The sequence below is a fragment of the Phlebotomus argentipes genome, unplaced genomic scaffold (assembly GCF_947086385.1).
Source record: "Phlebotomus argentipes unplaced genomic scaffold, Phlebotomus argentipes genome assembly contig_15, whole genome shotgun sequence".
In the NCBI taxonomy this organism is placed as follows: Eukaryota; Metazoa; Arthropoda; class Insecta; order Diptera; family Psychodidae; genus Phlebotomus; species Phlebotomus argentipes.
This window is the reverse complement of record NW_026776181.1, coordinates 15510846-15529981: the sequence shown is the minus strand read 5'-3', so window position 1 is coordinate 15529981 and position 19136 is coordinate 15510846. Positions and strand designations below refer to the sequence as shown.

Here is a 19136-nt window from a genome sequence, read left to right as displayed (position 1 = left end):
TCCCAGCAAAAAATTGCGTTTAGATTTCCCTTAAAAACTTGATTTTTCTCGTATTATTTAATTTTCGTGTCTCGTGGTAGTTGTCTCAAACACACCTCTAAAAATTGGTGAGCCAATGCCCGTGAAGGTTGAACCACCCCCACCGGCCAACTCGAAGCAATTGGGTGTTCCAAATGTAACCCTACTTTACAATGGAAGTCGCTTCAAGGGTTCCCAGAAGTCTAAGGGCAATTCCTACGACGTGGAGGTCGTGCTGCAGGTAAATCCCCCACCGCCACAGCCGTCCGCGCGCGTCCGCGTGACAGCGCGACGCGCACGGGGCGCCGCGGGCGCTCTAGGGCAGCGCACAGAGGGAAGATCTCTGGGCGTCCGGGTGTGCAAAAAAGGCCCCGGTCAAGGTCGAGAACGGCGAGTTCTGACGGCTAATTTTGTTGCTTGGCACGAGCCAATGCCAAGAAACACGCAAGATCTCTGACGCTTCCGTGTCTTTGCAGCACGTCGACGAGGAGAATTCCTACCTGTGCGGATATCTCAAGATCACTGGACTCACGTTCGAGTTCCCCACGCTGACAACCTTCTTCGATGGCGAGATCATCTCGAAGAAGTACCCATTCTTGACCAGGAAGTGGGACGCTGACGAGGACGTCGACAGGAAGCACTGGGTGAGAATTATTGGACTTTCCTGGCCAATCTTCCAATCTGAAAAGAACTCAGGACATGTTTTCGATCTTAAGGAGACGCTAAATATTGAAGATCTCCTCAAAGTTCTCTCCTCGATATCAAGATTCTCTTCAGGACATTAAGAAGAACGTCAAAAACACAAATATTCATCGAACTCTGGACGTTTTCTTCAAAAGGAAGAACAAATAAGACGCAGATGTTGAAGAAATGATTCCAAAAAGCTTAGTTTTAAGCAAAATTCTTGCAAGAATTGAGCAAATCATGCCAAAATTTCATCTGGTTTTGGTGAAACTTTCTTCAGCATTGCAGAATTATTGAATCTTCACAGTCTTTCGCATTCATTCAGCCAACCATTGAACAGTTTGTCCACTGAAATATTTTTCCGACTGTAATTCACATGACTTTGGATTGAATTTGAGCCTGAAATCAATCTAATATTGTGGAAATTATTCGTATTTACATGATATAATCTTGAATTAACTACTTTCCATCTGTTTTTCCAAATATTCATGCAAATTTGCTAATGTTTTTCAATATTTGAACAGTATTTCGTATAAGAAATGAATTGCAGAACGCTAAATCACACGAAATTGCAGCATAATTGGCACATATTTTTCACGACATTTGACAAACATGAAGAAAACTGATGTTTTTGTATCTATTTTTGGGCTTAATTAAAATCAGTGCAAATTTTCCACATATTATTCACACCTTTATTGTAATTAGAAGACAAAGAGATAAATCACAAAAGGTTCTCTATAAGAAAGAGTAAGAAAAGTTGTTTGACAATTGAAATCAAGTTGAATCCAATTGATAACTTTCCGGCCAGTGGAAAAATCTTATCAGCGCGAAGAACTTCGCAATGATTTCGGGAGTGCGAAAGTGTGCCAAAATTTTCCATAACGACGGGTGCCTCGAAAACTACGGAAAGTCAGAATTGTCTTTCTTCAGGAAAGCAATTTGGAGTTTGAGATTTGAAATTGTGTCGGAAATTCCATAATTTTTCCTTAAACACCCGGTTATTGTCCATTAAATTGATAATATTTGTGTATTTCAATTATTTTCTATAATATTTAGTTGATTTTATTGGTTAGTGATTGAAATATTCAATGAATTATGGAAAATTGATAGACAAACTCACGTTATTAAGTATAAAAAGACGGTTTTTTATAGTCTTCTTTGGGTTTTTTCTTGGACATGTTCGTAAAAAGCAACTTTTCACATTTTTCCTGTGCATTTTGTCTAGAATTTATAAGATTTAATAGCTGAAAAGATTAGATTTTCTTTAATTCTATGTGAATTCATTGATTTTTGTTCAGAATTTATAGTAATTCGTTGTGATTTTTTTTCATATTTAAGGATTTCAAAGATGCCGAACAACTAAAAGGGAAATTAAAATATATCAAGTCAATTTAACATTGATTCGAAAGCAAACTTTTGATAGTTTTCAAAGAAACCTTCGATGAAAGACACTTTGTTGTATGTTTTTCTGTTTTCTCTGCACTTTTTCAGAGCAAATTCTCGACATTCGCCGAATTCTACTCAAAGACCTTCAATTCGGACAACTTTGACTATGAGAATTTGGCAAATAGGTGAGAATTTGAAGGTGTTGCGATGCGAATTTCCCGTTTCTTGACGCCCTTTTTGTCCTGAATATTTGCAGTGACTTTGTATTTATGCGATGGAAGGAGCACTTCTTAGTACCTGATCACACGATAAAGGATATAAACGGAGCGTCGTTCGCTGGCTTCTACTACATTTGCTTTCAGAAGTCGAAAGCCACGATGGAAGGCTACTATTATCACAGATCGTCGGAATGGTTTCAGTCGCTGCATCTCGAACACGTTCCCGACAAGTGTATCCAAATCTATGAGTTTAGATAAAATGCCAGCGAAGCGCCGGAGAGAAGAAAAGAAAAGAAAAAAGGGGAGAAAAAACACCTCCAAAAGTTTCACAAACAAACAAACAAGAAAAATATCCTGATCAGAAACGAATTAATTGTAACACTTCGTCTTCTATATATATTTTTTAATTTTATTAAGACTATATAATTTTGGTGTCTTTTTTTTTGATGTTTTAATTAACTTCTGCTGTCATGAGTTTAACTTTTATCAAATTAAAATGCAACTTTATTTTGTACGTAAAACTATCAAGAGAAAAGGCAAAAAGAAAGAAAATGAAAGGATTTTTACAAAAGGAGATTCTGTGTAGAGAAATTTCTACTTTGATAAATTGTGTATCAAGAAGAAAGGAAGGAAAATGTTGAGGAGGGAATAATTCTTGAAGAAATGATGATGTTACAAGTGAGATGTTGAAGCTATTTATTTGACCCAACAATTCATCCAATTGACGCTGTTTTTCTCTTCAATTTCTGCCGTGTCTTTCTGACTCAATAATTTCTGTTCCTCAAAACATATCACAAAGACACGCCTCTTTCTGTAAAAAAAAAATTAATTAAGCGCCACTTTGACCGCGAAATCATTGAGGACCACACCTCGACTGTTGAGTGAGTGTGTGTGAAATTATTTAATTTAGCCACGCTTTAAAATCCTCCTTCCGGAAATAATGCCGCGGAAGCACGAAAAGGGAAAGCAGAAAGTGACAAGAATGCGTAATAATTGCAAAATACACATTATTGTGGGTGTTTTTGTGAAGAAATTCACTTGTATTTATTGGCCTAGAGGAGCAGAATCGCCGTCTTAGTGGTGCAAAAATGCCTCCTTAGCAAGGATGAGATTATACAAGTTTCCTTTTGCCTCACAGCATGCAATCAATCGTTACCAAGAAGTTTTGATGATGTTGATGGAAAAAATAGGGCAGAAAAGCATTCATTTCAGCGCACATTTCAACAACAACAAAAAAAATATTGTAAAAGGAAGAAAGAAATTTAAAAATAACACTTAAATTAAACTATGGCGCGATTTTTTCAGTGCGACATTTCTGTGTTTTGCTAATCATAGCGAGAAAAAAAAAACAAGCAAAAAGGTAGAGAAAAAAAAAACAAGTTATCATCATTCAAGTCTAATTGTAGAAAAATTGAGGAACTTTGGTGAAGAGATAAGGAAATAACAATGAAACGAAATAAAAATATTTGAGAGTGAAAAGCAATTGATTAAGAGAGAAGAAAAAAAAAGAATTCTAGAATCGCATCTTCACCAAAAGACAATAAGAAAAATTATTAAGTGTGTAATCAATATACGATTTTACTGAGAATATTTTCTCTATTTTTTTTTATCTTAGACAAACAAAAAATGTGTCCTTTTTTTTTGTTCTTCATTTTATTCCGTTTGTTCGTCGCGCACACACAGAAAAAAAGAGAAACTCAAAATGATGCATAATTTCGACTAAGTTAGAAAGAACAGAAAACTTTGTTCATGAAAGTAAAAATAATAATAAAAAAAAATGATATTATACATAAATTATAAATTGAGATAACAAGAGAATAAAGTCGTTTTTATATTTAAAACACATCTTTTTCTTTTTTGTTTGTCATTTTTTTAATCTGAGGACGGTAATTTATTATCAAACTACATCATGTAAAATGGAGAATTACAAATTAATTTCACTGCAATTCCTGACTTTTTTTTTAGTAAGTAATACAAAGATTTAAGTTGCTTCCTTTTTTAGCCTTACTTCCTAATGCATTTTCATCCTTTTCTTCTCAGTTTTTTTTTCTTGTGCCTTTTGTACAAAATAACCAATTTTATCTCTAAGACAAAATAGATATATAAGATTATATACTCAAATATATATGGCATTTTTTCATGTTATTTCAGCTGCTTCTTCATCCGTAAATCATGTTCATCAAAATGTTCTGTTTTTTTTCATTTTATTATTATTACAAACTATGTAATTTCACTTCCTTTCGGCGTCACACTAAAATGTTATTTAGGGTTTATTGGTGTGTATTTTTTATGCATGAAAATTGGGGATATATTTTTTCTCTCTTCCTTTTAATCTTCTTCTCTAAATAATATTTTTTCTCTTACCATAAAATTTAGTATTTGGTATTAATTCCACTTATTCCGCGCTCTTCATGTTTTTCTTTTTAATATTCCAATAATGTTACAAAGTGAAATATACAGCTAAAAAATCATCCTCATAAATATGCTGAGAAAGAGGACTCTTAATTTCTAAGATTCAGAGTTCAATATAATATTTGTATATATATATATATAGTACAAAAAAAAGAGAGAGAAAAACTACACAAGAATATTTATGATGAAATACAATTCTATACGAATTCTTCCTCTTCTTCTCTTCTTCTCCTTAAAAGCTAAATGAAATTTATAAAAATAAACATCACAAGTGATAATAAATTAACAATACGCAATGAAAGTATAATTTTTATTTTTTTTTCAATCCTCTTAAATGGGATTTCAAGGGTTAGTTTTTTTTTTGCTTATCATTTACGACACACATTTTTTCATCTTCTTCTTCTTCTGCATCATCAAACAAATCAATTTCATTTCCTGCTCTTTTTTTTTTAATAGCTAATCATACAAAAATATACTCTCTTCTGCAGCCCTCTTTCAAAAGCCGAGGGAAAACCAACATTTTGAGCAGACAGAGTGCTATTCTTATTATCTCACATTCCGTTATCAAATCATCAGTTTTTTTTTTCTTATCGCACACTTGCTAGCGCCGCAATCCTGCGCGCCTCCTGAACACCTCAGGATATGCAGCAGCTGTTCCTTGTACTGTTGGTCTGCGTGGGCGTCTTCACGCGCCGATTCTTGGAGTTGTTCGTCAGCGTGTTGATGCACTGCGAAGACGTGAGCGCGTACGACTTGAGGTGCGACTTGACAGTCGGCGGCAGAGGTAGAGTATCAATTGCGTACACGGAAGTCCGTCGCACGATGGTTCGGCAGCACAATTCCTGAAGAGAGAGCACTGCAGGCGAGAGACAAGCGACAGATTAGTTTCACTCAATCACACTTCAATAAAATCAATGCGACAATGATGTCATTAAGCAATCAAAACAATTTGATTACAAAATAAACATCATTTCTCGCCCGAATAAACTATAATTTGTACTTTTCTCTCAATTATTCTTTGAATTTAGACAATCCTCAATCGTCAAATGCATTCATTTTCCTCCCTTTTTTTCACATATTTGTTTGAAAACCCGGAAAAGGACACAAAGAATGCACTCGGCAAGAGACACTCTCATGTTCTGGGTGATACGAGACTTCAAACTAGGCCACATCCTTGAAAAACTGATAACTTTCCTCACGCATGGACATTCGCGTTGTCCTTTCGAGTCGCCAGAAATTCACCCCAAAAACATCATCTTGCGTACCTTTGTTGGATCTCCAAATCCTCTCCATCCCGTTCCGGTGGAGCGCCATCCTGGCCAGCTCGCAGAAGGACTCGCGGATGTTGAAGTCGCAGAGCGGCGAGATCTCGAAGCAGGCCATCTTGTGGCGCGACGCGTACAGCTCCGCCTGTTTCGCCGCCACCTGGCGCTTGAAGGCCAGGTGGAGGCGGTTGCCCACGAGCACCTTGGGCACTCCGGGCGCGTGCTCCTCCACCTCCTTCAGCCAGCGCCCGATGCCGTCGAAGCTCCACTTGTTCGTGATGTCGTACACGAGAATGATGCCCTGGGCGCCGCGCGAGTACGACCGGATGATGGTGGAGAATCTGCCCTGTCCGGACGTCTCCCACAGCTGCAGCTTCACGCGCTTGCCATCCAGCAGTATCGTGGTGGTCTTGTAGGCTGCAAAGGCGATAGAATGAGAAGACGTCCAGTGTCGCGGAGAAAGGCGCGCCGCGCCCGGAAACTCACCGCTGCCGCTGCAGAAAGGACTCTCGGAGGAGCCATCCTCCAGGCCAGAGATGATCTCGTGCTTGCCCACATCGCTGTCGCCGACCAGGAGCACTTTCAGCAGATAATCGTAATCCTTGGCCATTCTCACTTGTTCCATGCGACTGGCGAAGTGGAACTGGTGAGAGTGTCTGTCAAGGATAGCCACTTCTTTCCGCACTAGAATGCCGCCTCTCGCGTTCCGCGATCACTTCTATCCATCTATTGGGCCTCACATCGGCGCTCCCAGGTAATTTTCACGCAATGTGCCTTCGCCACTGCCCGGGATTTGCGTCTATTTTGCGCAGCAGTCGCACGAGAAGGACCCAAAGTGTTGGTCCAAGTGTGTGAGAAGCTTCGGGCGCTTCTGCCGAGTCTTTCCACCACGCCTGCCGGCTCAATTTCCACCCCACAATCTTCCGGACACACTGCACTATCCCTTACCCGTGATGCTGTCGCAAATACCACTGTATTTCTCCTGATTTTGCAACAAAACTCTGTAATTTCGCACTAAAAATCACACTCTAAAATGCCAGACATGACTGGTATTCTCACTGCTTAATTTACGACACGTCCTGAACATTGTGAAATTCTTCAAACTTGCGTCGCAAAATAATGATTTTCACTCAATTTTATCTCCATTGCAACACTAATCAGCCCGAGCAGCGTTCATTGCGTACGACAATTTCTCAAATTCTAGAAACAATCAAGGAATTAATGCGAAATTGCAGTCCTTTTCTACACCACTTTCTCTACACCATGTCAATGTTGGGTGTCGCCTTGCCAACTTTCCGTAGCGCGGCGCTCGCGTCGACGAGCAGGTGAGAAAAGTGACAGCTCGCGCTGTCCGAATGTTTCGGTGTGTGATTCGGAGTGGATGTTCATTGTGTGCAAAGTTGGAATCATCAGAGAGTGCTGATTTTTCTCCTGCCAAATTTTGGGCCGAAATCGCATTCGCGGGCGCCCCAGGTTGTTGGAAAATCACCCCCGTGTGACGTGGCAGCGGTGTAGCGTGCAAAGGTGCGGCACAGCGAGCGGGCGGAGTGCGAAAAGTGGGTGTGAAAAAGTTGGTGAAAGAGCTGCAGTGGGCAGACATATTGGATTCATTGTGGCAGCGAGTGCGCTCCCTTGGCCGTCCGTGTTGGTGATGTAGTGCAGGCGACCTTTCTCGGGCAAGAATCATCGTGAGCGCTAGAGACAAGGTTGGGACTGTTTTCGAGGGTGTGACGATTGGATCACGCGCGCGGCAATCATGGACGTGACCACGAAGGATGTGTACAAAAATGCCAGCGACTTCATTGGGGGCAAGTATCGGCTGCTGCGGAAGATCGGCAGCGGCTCCTTCGGCGACATCTACCTGGGCATCAACATCGTGAACGGCGAGGAGGTGGCCATCAAGATGGAGAGCAAGAGCGCGCGCCACCCGCAGCTGCTGTACGAGTACAAGCTGTACAAGGTGCTGGCCGGCGGCGTGGGCATCCCCCACATCCGCTACTACGGCGAGGACAGGAACCACGTGGTGCTGGTGATGGACCTGCTGGGGCCGTCGCTCGAGGACCTGTTCAACTTCTGCAGCCGCCACTTCACCATCAAGACCGTCCTCATGCTCGTGGACCAGATGATCGGCCGCCTGGAGTACCTCCACTGCAAGAGCTTCATCCACCGCGACATCAAGCCCGACAACTTCCTCATGGGCATCGGGCGGCACTGCAACAAGCTCTTCCTCATTGACTTCGGCCTGGCGAAGAAGTACCGCGACGTGCGCTCACGCACGCACATCATGTACAGAGAGGACAAGAACCTCACCGGCACGGCGCGCTACGCCTCCATCAACGCCCATCTGGGCATCGAGCAGTCCCGCCGCGACGACATGGAGTCCCTGGGCTACGTCATGATGTACTTCAATCGCGGCTCACTGCCCTGGCAGGGCCTCAAGGCCACCAACAAGAAGCAGAAGTACGAGAAGATCTCGGAGAAGAAGATGTCAACGCCCATCGAGGTGCTGTGCAAGGGATGCCCAGCGGAGTTCTCCATGTATCTCAACTACTGTCGCAGCCTGCGCTTCGACGAGGCGCCCGACTACATGTATCTTAGACAACTATTTCGGTGAGTCCCTTTTATCGATCAAGCCTGCAATCCGGGAAGCCACATTGATGGGCATTTGGGGAGAGAGAGAGCGCTGAAACCGTATTGATTCCCGTTGTGTTGAGAAAGCTCCCAATATCGCGCGCGTGGCTCTTCTGCAAGGCGATGGTGGTATTAGCAAATTTTGACTTTTGCAAAAGACGCGAATACAATCCGCACTTTCCCAGCGCCACAAACGAGTATGAAATGCTGGCGACGACGACGAAGTGTGTTGGAATGAAAGAGAGGGCGAATGAAGAGAAAGAAGCGGGCAAGAAAAAAAAAGAGTTTCTTTATTCAAAGGAGAGTCTCAATTGATGGTGGATTTCAGATGGTGGCGAAAGTGTTTCTCTCGATCACATCTCTCTTCTTTTTACCATCAATTTTTGTGCTTTTGCTCTCTTCTTCTTCTCCTTCTTCTTCGCAAATGGAAGGGCAAAAAAAATTGCTGCAAGAGAGAAAAACTGCGGTTAATGCAATTATCAATTTGTGTGGCGCCCACGATTAGGAGTGAATTGAAATTTAAGGCAAAATTTGGTTGCAACAAAGAATTAACACAATTTTAATTTAATTTGCTTCGCATTCGAAATGTTTTCTGGGGAAATTGTCTTGATGGTTTTCATTATTAAATAATATTATTGTACGTAAGAGAGATTGTGTGGCTTAAAGGTCACATTGGATTACGTTTTTCTTTTATTTTGTGCATTGGATTTTTCTGCGTTACAATATATGTATTTCTGTAAATATTTCACCGCAATATTGCTCTGTTATCTGTTTGTTTTGCGTGAATGAAATTGCGCGAATTCTGATCAGCAATTTTGCACACACAAACACACAGAAATCTTTTAGAATGAATTTTGCTAATTCAATCGGAAAAAGATGGTGAGAAATTGTGTGTTTAAAAGTAATCAATAATAATAATATTTCCCAGTATAATTATAGATTTGATAAAGCTTGTAGAGCTTCTCAAGTCGTCCGAACACATGACGTTTCACTCGTGTGTGCAACAATGTGAACTTCCAACTATATTTAGAGACGCTGTTCTTCGTTTTTTTTCACGCTCTCTTTCTATAGCTGGAAAATTATTTGCAAATATTGAACTGAGAATTTGCATTTTTGCATGCCAAAGAATCTCTCAGTGTGGAAATTATTTGCATGGCAATTTGAGATATGGGGCGGAGAATATGAGTGGGCGGAGCCAGAGTTCTCAAATCACAGCATAAAAAAAATGTGTGCACAATAAAAAAGTTCTGCACAAGTTTTCCATCTCAACATCATCAAAGTATAACGAGTCATTTCAAAAATGTTTTATAAACCTATTAAAACAGCGCAGAAGAAATAAAATAAAAAGACGTCTTGAAAGCAACAGTGTTGAAATATTGTCATATTTCCAATTCACTGACTTTTATTCTTTTCCTCTTCCTGCAGCATTTTTTCAATCTCATTTTGCTCAATAATATCTTCTAATTTTTCTGCGAAATATTTCATTCATGCCAAATATATATTGGAAATTGTAGAGCGAGCAAAGTTTTAGTGCTTAGAATTCACTATTTTGTTACTTCTTTCGCTCTGTTGGGAGATTAAATTCAGGAAATTCCCATGCAAATTGGGTTGAAGGACATTTTGTAGACATTTTGCATTACATGCAAATTGAAAATTCAAGTATATTTTGTGCTTCTTTGCCTCTGTCGCGTTGTCAAATTGAATTGTTTGGCATACAAAACAGAGTTGGTAGGGAAAAAGAAAAAGAGAGACTGGGAAAAAATGCGCTAACAACTGAATAGTTGTAAGTTTATTTATTTTTTCCACCTTCCAACAATTGTGCTTTTATATTATTTCCCTAATTCAATTTTCACTGATATTTTTCACGAAATATATTTTTTTTTCTTTTAAAGAACATTGCAAAAGAGCGCGAGGTGGAAAAGAAGGTTTACCACTCTGTGTGCAAATGAATCACATGAGGAAACCTTATTCGCTTTTTCTCCCCGACCACAAACACACACACAGACACAGAAATACAGAAGAGAGACTGTTTTTCTGCTGTTTTGTTGCGAACGTAGACGAAGTCTCAGTTATAAGACGGTATATTTTTTGTTGCCATTTACAGTTGTCGCTAATGAAATGAAGCACTTAAATTTTAGAGGATTTTTCTGAAAAATCGTGATTGAAAACTATGAAAAGTCGATTAATGATAGTTTTCATCTTATATGTATTTTTGAAAAGCTCTTTATCTGCAAAAAAATGTAAAATAATTTTTTAATTTATCTAAAATATTCTTAGATTTTAAATAAATATGATATTTGTCCTATTTTTTTACTTTTCTTACTCACAAATTTTGAAAAAATGCATCTAAAGATATGAAAAGTTGTTTTTTCAAACTTGTCTTGAATAAAATGTTCTCAAGAACTATTAAAAATCGAATTTTTTCAGTTAATTTTGCCATATTTGAGTCAACAATTCCAATAAATACCAATAAAAGCAAGTGAAAAGATTCAAAAAATAATTATTTCAGAGCAATATTAGCTTTTTAATGATTGACTGAAAGGTTTTTTTGATGGTTTTGGGGTAAATTTGACAAAATTTCGCAACGATAATAGCACTAAATTGTGATTAAGCCGTCGGAAAAGCTTCTCTTTTATTGGTTTTTCTTCCCTTCTCTTTTCTTCTTCTCCTAATTTGTGTCCTTCAATGACTAAATGATTGCATTTCACATTGAAACTAGAGTAATTTGTCCCCAAATATGGCATAATTTCAGTGATTTTCTCAGGCTTTAAGAGGGTTTCATAAGTGCCTTATTTCATTGGCGGCCACTGTAATGGCAGTTCTTAAATGGGTCTGTGTTGTGTACACTTTTCCTGTGCATCTCTGTGCAAAAACACATTGAAATAAAGGTGGATGTCGACGATGGAGTTTGAGAGGTGAAGAAGAAGAAGAACAGTAATGATAATTGGATCTTCTTGCGCGCGCTGTGCAGGCGAAGAAGAGAAGCAATCTGAGCTGTGTGCTTGAGATGTGCAAATTGGGTCGTGATGTGATAAGGGTGACGTCACACGAGCGCTTTCCCAACTGACATTGACCCAATTTCCATCCATGAAATGTGTGCGTTCGCAAGGCGATGACGAAATTCTGCACATTCGCGAATGTGTGTTTCTCTCTCTCTCTTTCTCTGTTGCCGCCAAAATTTTGATGACGAAAGTTGTGCGATGGGGAAAATGTGGGTGGCGAATGAGTTGAGAAGAGATTGAAGAGAAGATGAGCAAAATCTCACGGAGAGCGAATGAATAAAAAAAAAAAGGTGTACGAAATTTGGGAACGTGCATAAATTAGCCGAGAGACGAAATTAGAATGCTTGTGGGCAGTGGAAAAGTTCAAAGTTCTCAAATTTGCTGCCTTTTTTCCTGACAAACGCGTGCGTTATGGCAAAAAAAAAATTAATAATAATAATACGAAGAAAAATATTCTTTCAATAATGAAAATTACACATCGAAAAAGTACCTTTGTTTTCTGTGTCAATGCGAAGAGAGTAAAAGTATTGGGGATTTTTGTGGGTCATCTCTTAATGTGTGTTTTAGTGTGGCGATAGCGAAGGGGGAGCGATAAAAATCATGAGTTGAGTGAGGGCGTAAAAGCGTCTCTTTTCCAACTCCTTTTGCGTGTGCTTTTGACACACTTTTTTTTCAATGCGGTCATCATGAATTTGACTGTTTTCGATGCTTTCCATTTCTCTCTAAATTACTCTTCATGTTCGTCTACCAAATAAATTGTTATGACTTTTATTAGGGAGTTTTTTTTTCTTCTTCTGTAGAGAGTCTTAAAAAATCACGACGATGAGCTTCTTCAGTTGCCAATTGAATGGTAATTTATCTCAGCATTGAAGATGCATTCAAATTGTTCAGTGGAGTGAAACATTTTCTGTATAGAAATCGTTTTTAGTTGTATTCTTGCTCTGTTCTGAGCATCTTTCGATTGTGAAGTCAGAATTGCTTGGCAAAATAGACTTTTTAAGATTCTCAATTCGACGGGTGAATGGAAAACTATGAAAAGTCGATTTATCATAGTTTTCGTCTTATGTATTTTTAAAAAGCCTTTTATTTGTTCTTTCTGTACAAGAATTTTAAGATTTGTATCTTATGAGACAATAGAAAAAAAAATCTTATTTATCTAAAAAGCACAAATGGAAAAAAATTGTCATGTTTTGCGAATGAAAAGTCGAATTTTCATTGTTTATGCTGAACAATTTTTCCAAGAAAAATGTCTCAAAAATTGCAGTCAAATGCATAAAACGTCTTTTTTGGAAAATATTTGTAGATTTTCAGAATTATCCTAAAATGTTTTTTTAGACTTTAAATGAATATTTCTCATATCTTTTAAATTTTTTTCACTTGAAAACATTAAGAAAAAGTTCAATTGAAGTATGAAAAGTTGATTTTTTGTATAAAATCGACTCAAAAACCATTAAAAATCGACTTTGAAAAGTAATATTTTCAGATTTTCTATGAATTTTGCCACATTTTAGTCAAAAATTTCAATAAATACCAATAAAACATTTACAAAATAAAAAATACAGAGCAATATTTTCACTTTAATGAACGATTTGAAGGCATTTTGAGTATTTTGAAGTAAATTTGGCAAATTTCGCAGCTGTTTTAATGCAAAATTTTGAACTCGCTCTGCTGAAAAATGGCGATTTTGACTTTTTTTTTAGTTTTCGAGGCACCCATCGAATTGCATTCAGATGCAAAATTATGTCAATATTTTCTTCTTTTATCAAAGAATCCTTCAAATTCACATGCTTGAATGTATTTTCATTAGTAGAATTGTACAATTTCCTGCTTTCAAGTGGGAATAATTCACTTTGTGTGGACAGATTTAGATTTCTCAGAAGGTAAAATGTGGAAAATGTGTTGTGAAATTGATAAGAGTAATCTCGTTAATCAGCAGCGGATGACGCGAGATTTCTCTGAGAATGCGCTTGTGTCAAGTGGTTTTTTTGGGAGGGAAACTCTTGATGAGTCACACAAACACTGAATTGAAATGTGCTTCACTTTCTCTCTGCAGAATTTTGTTCCGCACGCTGAATCATCAGTACGACTACACGTTCGATTGGACGATGCTGAAGCAGAGAGGACTCGGACAGCCCGGCAATGCGATCACGCACGGCAATCTGGAGAATCGCGCCGACGGGCGGGAGAAGGAGAAACAGCAGGCGACAGATCTCAAATAAGGAATAGGAAAAGTGGGATGATTCGGCGAGAGGAATAAGTTAAAATGCGCGAGCGAAAGAGAGAGAAAGAGAGCGTTTGGAGCCAGGCTATCTTAATTTTTGTTACATTTGGAGAGCAAGAGACGAAGGAAGAAGAAAAAGAAAATGCGAAGCTGACGAAAGAAGAAGATGAATAGGAATAGAAAGAAAATGAAGATGAAAAATACTTAGTGAGGGGAAAAAAATATCATTTATAGAGAGATGTTGAAGTGAAATAAACATTCGCAGATAATAAAAAAAAACTGGAGACAAAAAAAAATATGAAGAAACAGAAAACATAGCGTTCAAGAAAAGGAAGAGAAATAGAAATATTTGTGTAAATTTAGGTAATAGACAAACAATTAAATTATGTAATTTTATTAGATTTCAAATGATGTTAGAATTCTTTTACTTTATACAATGAAAAAAAAATATTCTTCGCGAGGAAAAGAAACACAAATGTTAGGATTTTATTGTTTATTTTTCAGAGATACAAGAAAGAGAGCGAAAAAGCTCTCGACAATGTGGAGAAAAGAGGAATAATTTTCTGTTTAAGATGCAAATGATGAGTTTCTTTTACTAAATAACTTATAAGAAGTAAAAATAGACGAGGAGGAATAAAATTATACAGAGAAATAATGTTTAAGTTCATCCAGAAATCACTGATAATATTGATTCATCATTGAATGTATTTAGAGGTTTTTGAGAGAGAGAGAGAATGCAAATAAAATCGGTTTTTATTATTCAATTTCTTGTGGACAAAGAGAGCGTGTGTTTTTTTTTTGGATTAATTTCATAGCTAATTCTAGATTGTAATTGGAGAGATTACAAATTTTGTTGAGTTAGTAATCTTACGTCTATTTTTTTTTAGTAATTTCATTTGGATATTCGATTTTTGCCACACACAACATAAATGTATCAACACACAAAACACCAGCATAAAAAAACAACTCACAGAAATGCACCATCTCGATGTAATCATGCTTTTATAAGAGGAGGATTTGTGGAGAAATTTTATTAATAAAATATGGGGATTACAAAAAAAACATCAAGATTTGACAAAATGCGTGTGATTTCATATGAGTTTTCTTTTTCATTTTTGGGATTTAATTATAGAGGAAGAAAACAACACAAAAAAAACATAAATTGAGTGAAGATTGTGAGAACAATGTAAATAAATAATCACAAATATAAAACTGATGAAGTATTTGGTGAAGAAAAGTTGCGGGGAAAATTCAAGTGGAGAATGAAGAAAAGATAGAAGAAGATTCAAGGGAAGATTTGTTGTGACGACATTTAAGGAAATTGTTGGTGGTTTTTTTTCTTTTCTAGACAAAGGATCACGAGGCATTTTTCTTTCCCGCTCTTGATATGAAAACACAACAACAACAACAAAACATGAAGAAATATATTATGAAATTATATAATAATCATATGAAATATGTAGTTATATATTATATACGACTAAAAATGAAGTATAATTATATAAAGAGGGAGAAAAAGAAGTATAAAAAAATGATACAAAGAAGAAGATGAAAAAAATAAGAGGAAGAAACAAATTTATAATGTGAGAAGATTTGTTCAAAATGAGGTTTTTTTTTCTCTTTAGTTTTTAACAAACAAAAAAATGCTTCTGCAACAATTTGCATTGCTATTTTTGACTTTTTTTTCTGACTGATATTGAAAAAATGTTCATAAAACTTTTCATAATTTTGTCCTTCATTTTTTCTTTAGTTTTTTTTTCTTTCAAATAAACTTACACAAACACACAAAGAGAACACGAAAAGGTGGGAGAATTTAGTCAATTAATCAATGAGAGATTGTACGGCAACTGAATGTGCAAGAAAGGAGAAGAGAAAAGTGAAGATATTTCTTGAAAATTAAAAAGAAAAACAGACGAAAATGTACTGGAATTACAGTGTAGAATGAAATTCTGTAAGCTTTTCTTTCCGTTCTCTGCGTTTTTTTATTAGGCACCCATAAATGGATTATCATTTTTCCTTTTGTAATTTTAGTTTCAGATTATTCAGTTATTTGTATTATCTCGATTAAACAAATATAATATCTGAAAACGAGAGTGAAATTTCGAATGATTCGTTCGGCCGGGATTGGCGGTCATCAGCTGATGTGGTCTGCTGGGTTGGCAGTAATTGTGTGACGTTTTGGGTGAGAAAAAGCGCTTTTGTGGGAGTCTTTTTGTCTTATGAAATTCCCTTTCGCACTGTGTTTGTTGGGACAACAGCACGCCAAATCGCGGGATAAGTGTGTCAGGCACCAGAATGCCCTTCTACGGACTACACATATCGTCCTGTCTGGACAACAGCGATGCTGAAAGTAAGTGCAGCGACATAACCTCATTTGCGCGTCAATCACTGCAAAATTTCTGCAATTCCGCACTTTCTCTTGCCTTCCAGCGCGAAGACATGTGTACACGGAGAAGCTGCAGGCCCTGAAGATGCTCAAGACCCATCCGGATGCCCGCATGAAGATATTCGAGCGGGAGGAGGATGCGGAGCGCTGGAGCTTGCACGGCCTTGACTTCAATGCCCAGGATTCGTCGCTGATGAAGTCGCCGGAGGCTGTGACGTCTCCCGTGGCGTCACCGGTGGCGTCTCCGTCGGGCCCGAAGAAGATGTTCAAGGAGCCAAAGATAGAGGAGATGGCGGAATTCAGGAAGTCCATCGAACGAGGCGATATCACGACGGTGCGCGGCAAAATCATGGAGAATCCGCATTTTCTCGTCGGCTGCGGCGACACTCCGGCGATCCTGAAGCAGGGCTACCGCTACAATCCCCTCCACGTGGCCGCCCTGGCCAAGAACGCCGCCATCTGCGAGCTCATTCTCACCACAATCTCCAAGGCCAGCTACATCGAGCGCCTGCACGGCAGCAACGACGCCAAGATCTGCCAGGACGTGAGCAATATTCTCGTGGATCTGTACCTGAACACGCCAGAGACCGGCCGCAACGAGACGCCCGTCCATCTGGCCGTGAAGTACGGCGCCGTGGACGTGGTGAAGATCCTCACGTCCTATCCGCAGTGCAAGTTGCTGCCCAACCGCGAGGGACACTATCCGCAGGACATCGTGTGCTTCCGCGTGGCCAAGCCGGTGGAGGAGGTGGTGAAGGAGATCCAGGGACTGCTGCAGGAGCGATACTTCGTGCCGGTGATTCGATCTGTGGACAATTCCCTGCCGCCGGTCATCGGAGAGCCGTTCTCGCCGAAGAAAATGCCCGATCTCCATGCGGACGCGCTCACGCCGGAGCGCACAATTCACGCCTACGCTGGGCCCATGAACATGGATCAGGCGCAGGAGTTCCGGAAGCGCTGGAAGACGCCGCCTCGCGTCAATGTGCACAGGACAAGTTCCTCCCCGAGTTCGTACAGCCTCTATGCGCGCCCCAACAGTGTGCACGTGTCGACGCCCATCCCCAAGTGCCAGACGAACAACAACAACCACCATCTGAAGGCAAATGACGAGAATTCCAACTTCCCGCCCGCGATATTCGGCCTCAGCAGATCCTTCAGCGCCAACACGCCGGTCTCCAAGAGACTCTTCGGCACGTACCGTGACACGGAGGAGGCGGACTTGGCCGCGACGCCGGACGCGGAGCGCCACCTGAGGCTCACGGACACGGAGAAGGGCCTGGAAGTGGTGGGGCGGAATCTGGCCCACGAGCAGAACGTGGGCTGGAACGAGTATTGGCCCTTCCTGGACGACTTTGTGGATCTCAGCTCGCCGCGCGGCCTCGAGATGCTGGAGAGTCACCTGAAGGCGCGCGACGCTCTCTCGGATCTCTACAGTGCCTTCGATAATCTCAACATCAACGAGAGCTTCAGGCGCGGCGAGTCGACGCCCAGGAGTGGACATGGCGAGCAGCGCTTCGAGTACGATTGCCTGGAGAAGTCGTGGCAGGTGTTTGCGCGGCGCGTGACGAAGACCATCATTCGCGGAATCGACAACGTGATTGTCGTGCACGATGCGCTGAGTGGCGAGATGAAGAGGCTGCAGTCGCTGGTGCAGAGCTACAAGGAGGACGCGCGCTTCAATGGCATCAACTACGACATGGTTCACTCGCGCTTCGGCAGTCTGATCGTGCATTATGTGCTGCTGGACTTTGCCGGCGCCGAGGACAAGGTGGAGTGTCTGAGAGTGTGTCTGGAGCAGATCCTCAGGCAGCGAGTGCGCATGTCCTTCGACGACGGCGTCGACTTCCAAGACGTTCACACCGCAAACTTGATCGCGTCGAATCAACTCAAGTGTCTGGTCACCTTCATTCTCCACTGGTTGGATCATCGGGAGGACATTATCAAGCCGGATCAGCAGATGACGTCGAAGGATTGCGCGGAAGTGTGGTGTTCAGAATTCCAATGCGATTGCATGTCTTTCCCGCCGCTGAGCAGCGCAAATCGGCATGGAAAAGGACGAAACAAGCGACTGGAGAACAGCTTCACGAGGAAACTCTTGGATTTGTCCTCAAGTCTGTCTCTCATCTCGGAAGGTGAGTGAATTTCTTATGAATTTATCAATTCAATCAATTAATTACTCTCTTTGCAGACGACTCCAGTCCGATTGTGCTCAGCGATGAGTTCAAAGAGGACATTAATGATAATCTTCCGGCACCTGAGCGCGAGGATGAAGCGAAAGGTGATGAATTCTGGTCTGGTCACGCTACGCCAGAGAACAGCGATGACGAGGAATTCTTCACGCCACCCGAGAGTCCTGTGCCAGAGTCTAGTGATGACTTTCTGCTGAACAACGCCGGCTGCACGTCCTTCATTCTCGGCCCGGAGCCGTCGAAGATGGACGTTGATGCTGTGAATGCGATCGCCAATGTGGAAATCAACACGCAAACGCATCCTTTTGTGCACAAGTGGAAAACCACTGTGCTGAACTATTCTGCCGAGGAGCGCAAGAGGTGAATCTGTGTGCATAAATCCTTCCCAGGATTGACTCTAACTGCTCTCTGGTCACTTGCAGCTTCCCTTCGCCCGCCGTCGTGGTGAAACGGAGTGTGAAGCACTACGATTCAACGCCTGTGAGCAGTCGTCGGCTGTTTTCGTCGCCAAAAAAGGCCCCTTGATAAGACTGTTGCGAGTGATTAGCCGATCATTCTGCATTGTAGTTCCAAGTTCATACCACAAATGTTGTTTCTTTTTGTATTTTAATTTCAAGTCCCCTTATTTAATAATCGTGAATACGATCTTCCAGATATTTTTCACTCTCATATAGTGTGCAATTCGATGTTTTTTTTTCACTGTATTTCTCTTCCGTATATGATG

The 19136-nt window shown here is 40.3% G+C and overlaps 4 protein-coding genes across 5 annotated transcripts; 3 read left to right on the top strand and 1 right to left on the bottom strand.

The window, feature by feature from the left end:
• Nucleotides 1-5: 5 nt before the first annotated feature.
• LOC132263151 (glucose-induced degradation protein 4 homolog) lies at nt 6-4128 on the top strand. Its single transcript, XM_059762767.1, has 4 exons — nt 6-259; nt 495-662; nt 2194-2273; nt 2345-4128. The coding sequence occupies exons 1-4, from the start codon at nt 116-118 to the stop codon at nt 2562-2564; spliced, it is 612 nt and encodes a 203-aa protein (XP_059618750.1). The 5' UTR covers nt 6-115; the 3' UTR covers nt 2565-4128.
• Nucleotides 4129-4720: 592 nt separating this feature from the next.
• Nucleotides 4721-7242, bottom strand: LOC132263148 (ras-related protein Rab-40C). 2 transcript variants are annotated; one of them, XM_059762764.1, is made up of 3 exons: nt 6470-7083; nt 5984-6400; nt 4721-5574 (listed from the first exon to the last, which is right to left on the bottom strand). In XM_059762764.1, exons 1-3 carry the CDS (start codon nt 6606-6608, stop codon nt 5354-5356), a joined length of 777 nt encoding a protein of 258 aa, XP_059618747.1. In that variant the 5' UTR covers nt 6609-7083; the 3' UTR covers nt 4721-5353. The 2 variants fall into 2 exon arrangements, with proteins under 2 accessions (XP_059618747.1, XP_059618746.1); XM_059762763.1 differs by having other exon boundaries at nt 5984-7242.
• Nucleotides 7243-7669: 427 nt separating this feature from the next.
• Nucleotides 7670-14133, top strand: LOC132263145 (casein kinase I-like). The gene is made up of 2 exons (XM_059762759.1): nt 7670-8593; nt 13670-14133. Exons 1-2 carry the CDS (start codon nt 7740-7742, stop codon nt 13833-13835), a joined length of 1020 nt encoding a protein of 339 aa, XP_059618742.1. The 5' UTR covers nt 7670-7739; the 3' UTR covers nt 13836-14133.
• Nucleotides 14134-15018: 885 nt separating this feature from the next.
• On the top strand, nt 15019-18937 carry LOC132263129 (ankyrin repeat and LEM domain-containing protein 2 homolog). The gene is made up of 4 exons (XM_059762734.1): nt 15019-16187; nt 16268-18355; nt 18412-18772; nt 18835-18937. Exons 1-4 carry the CDS (start codon nt 16133-16135, stop codon nt 18935-18937), a joined length of 2607 nt encoding a protein of 868 aa, XP_059618717.1. The 5' UTR covers nt 15019-16132.
• The last annotated feature ends 199 nt before the right edge of the window (nt 18938-19136 follow it).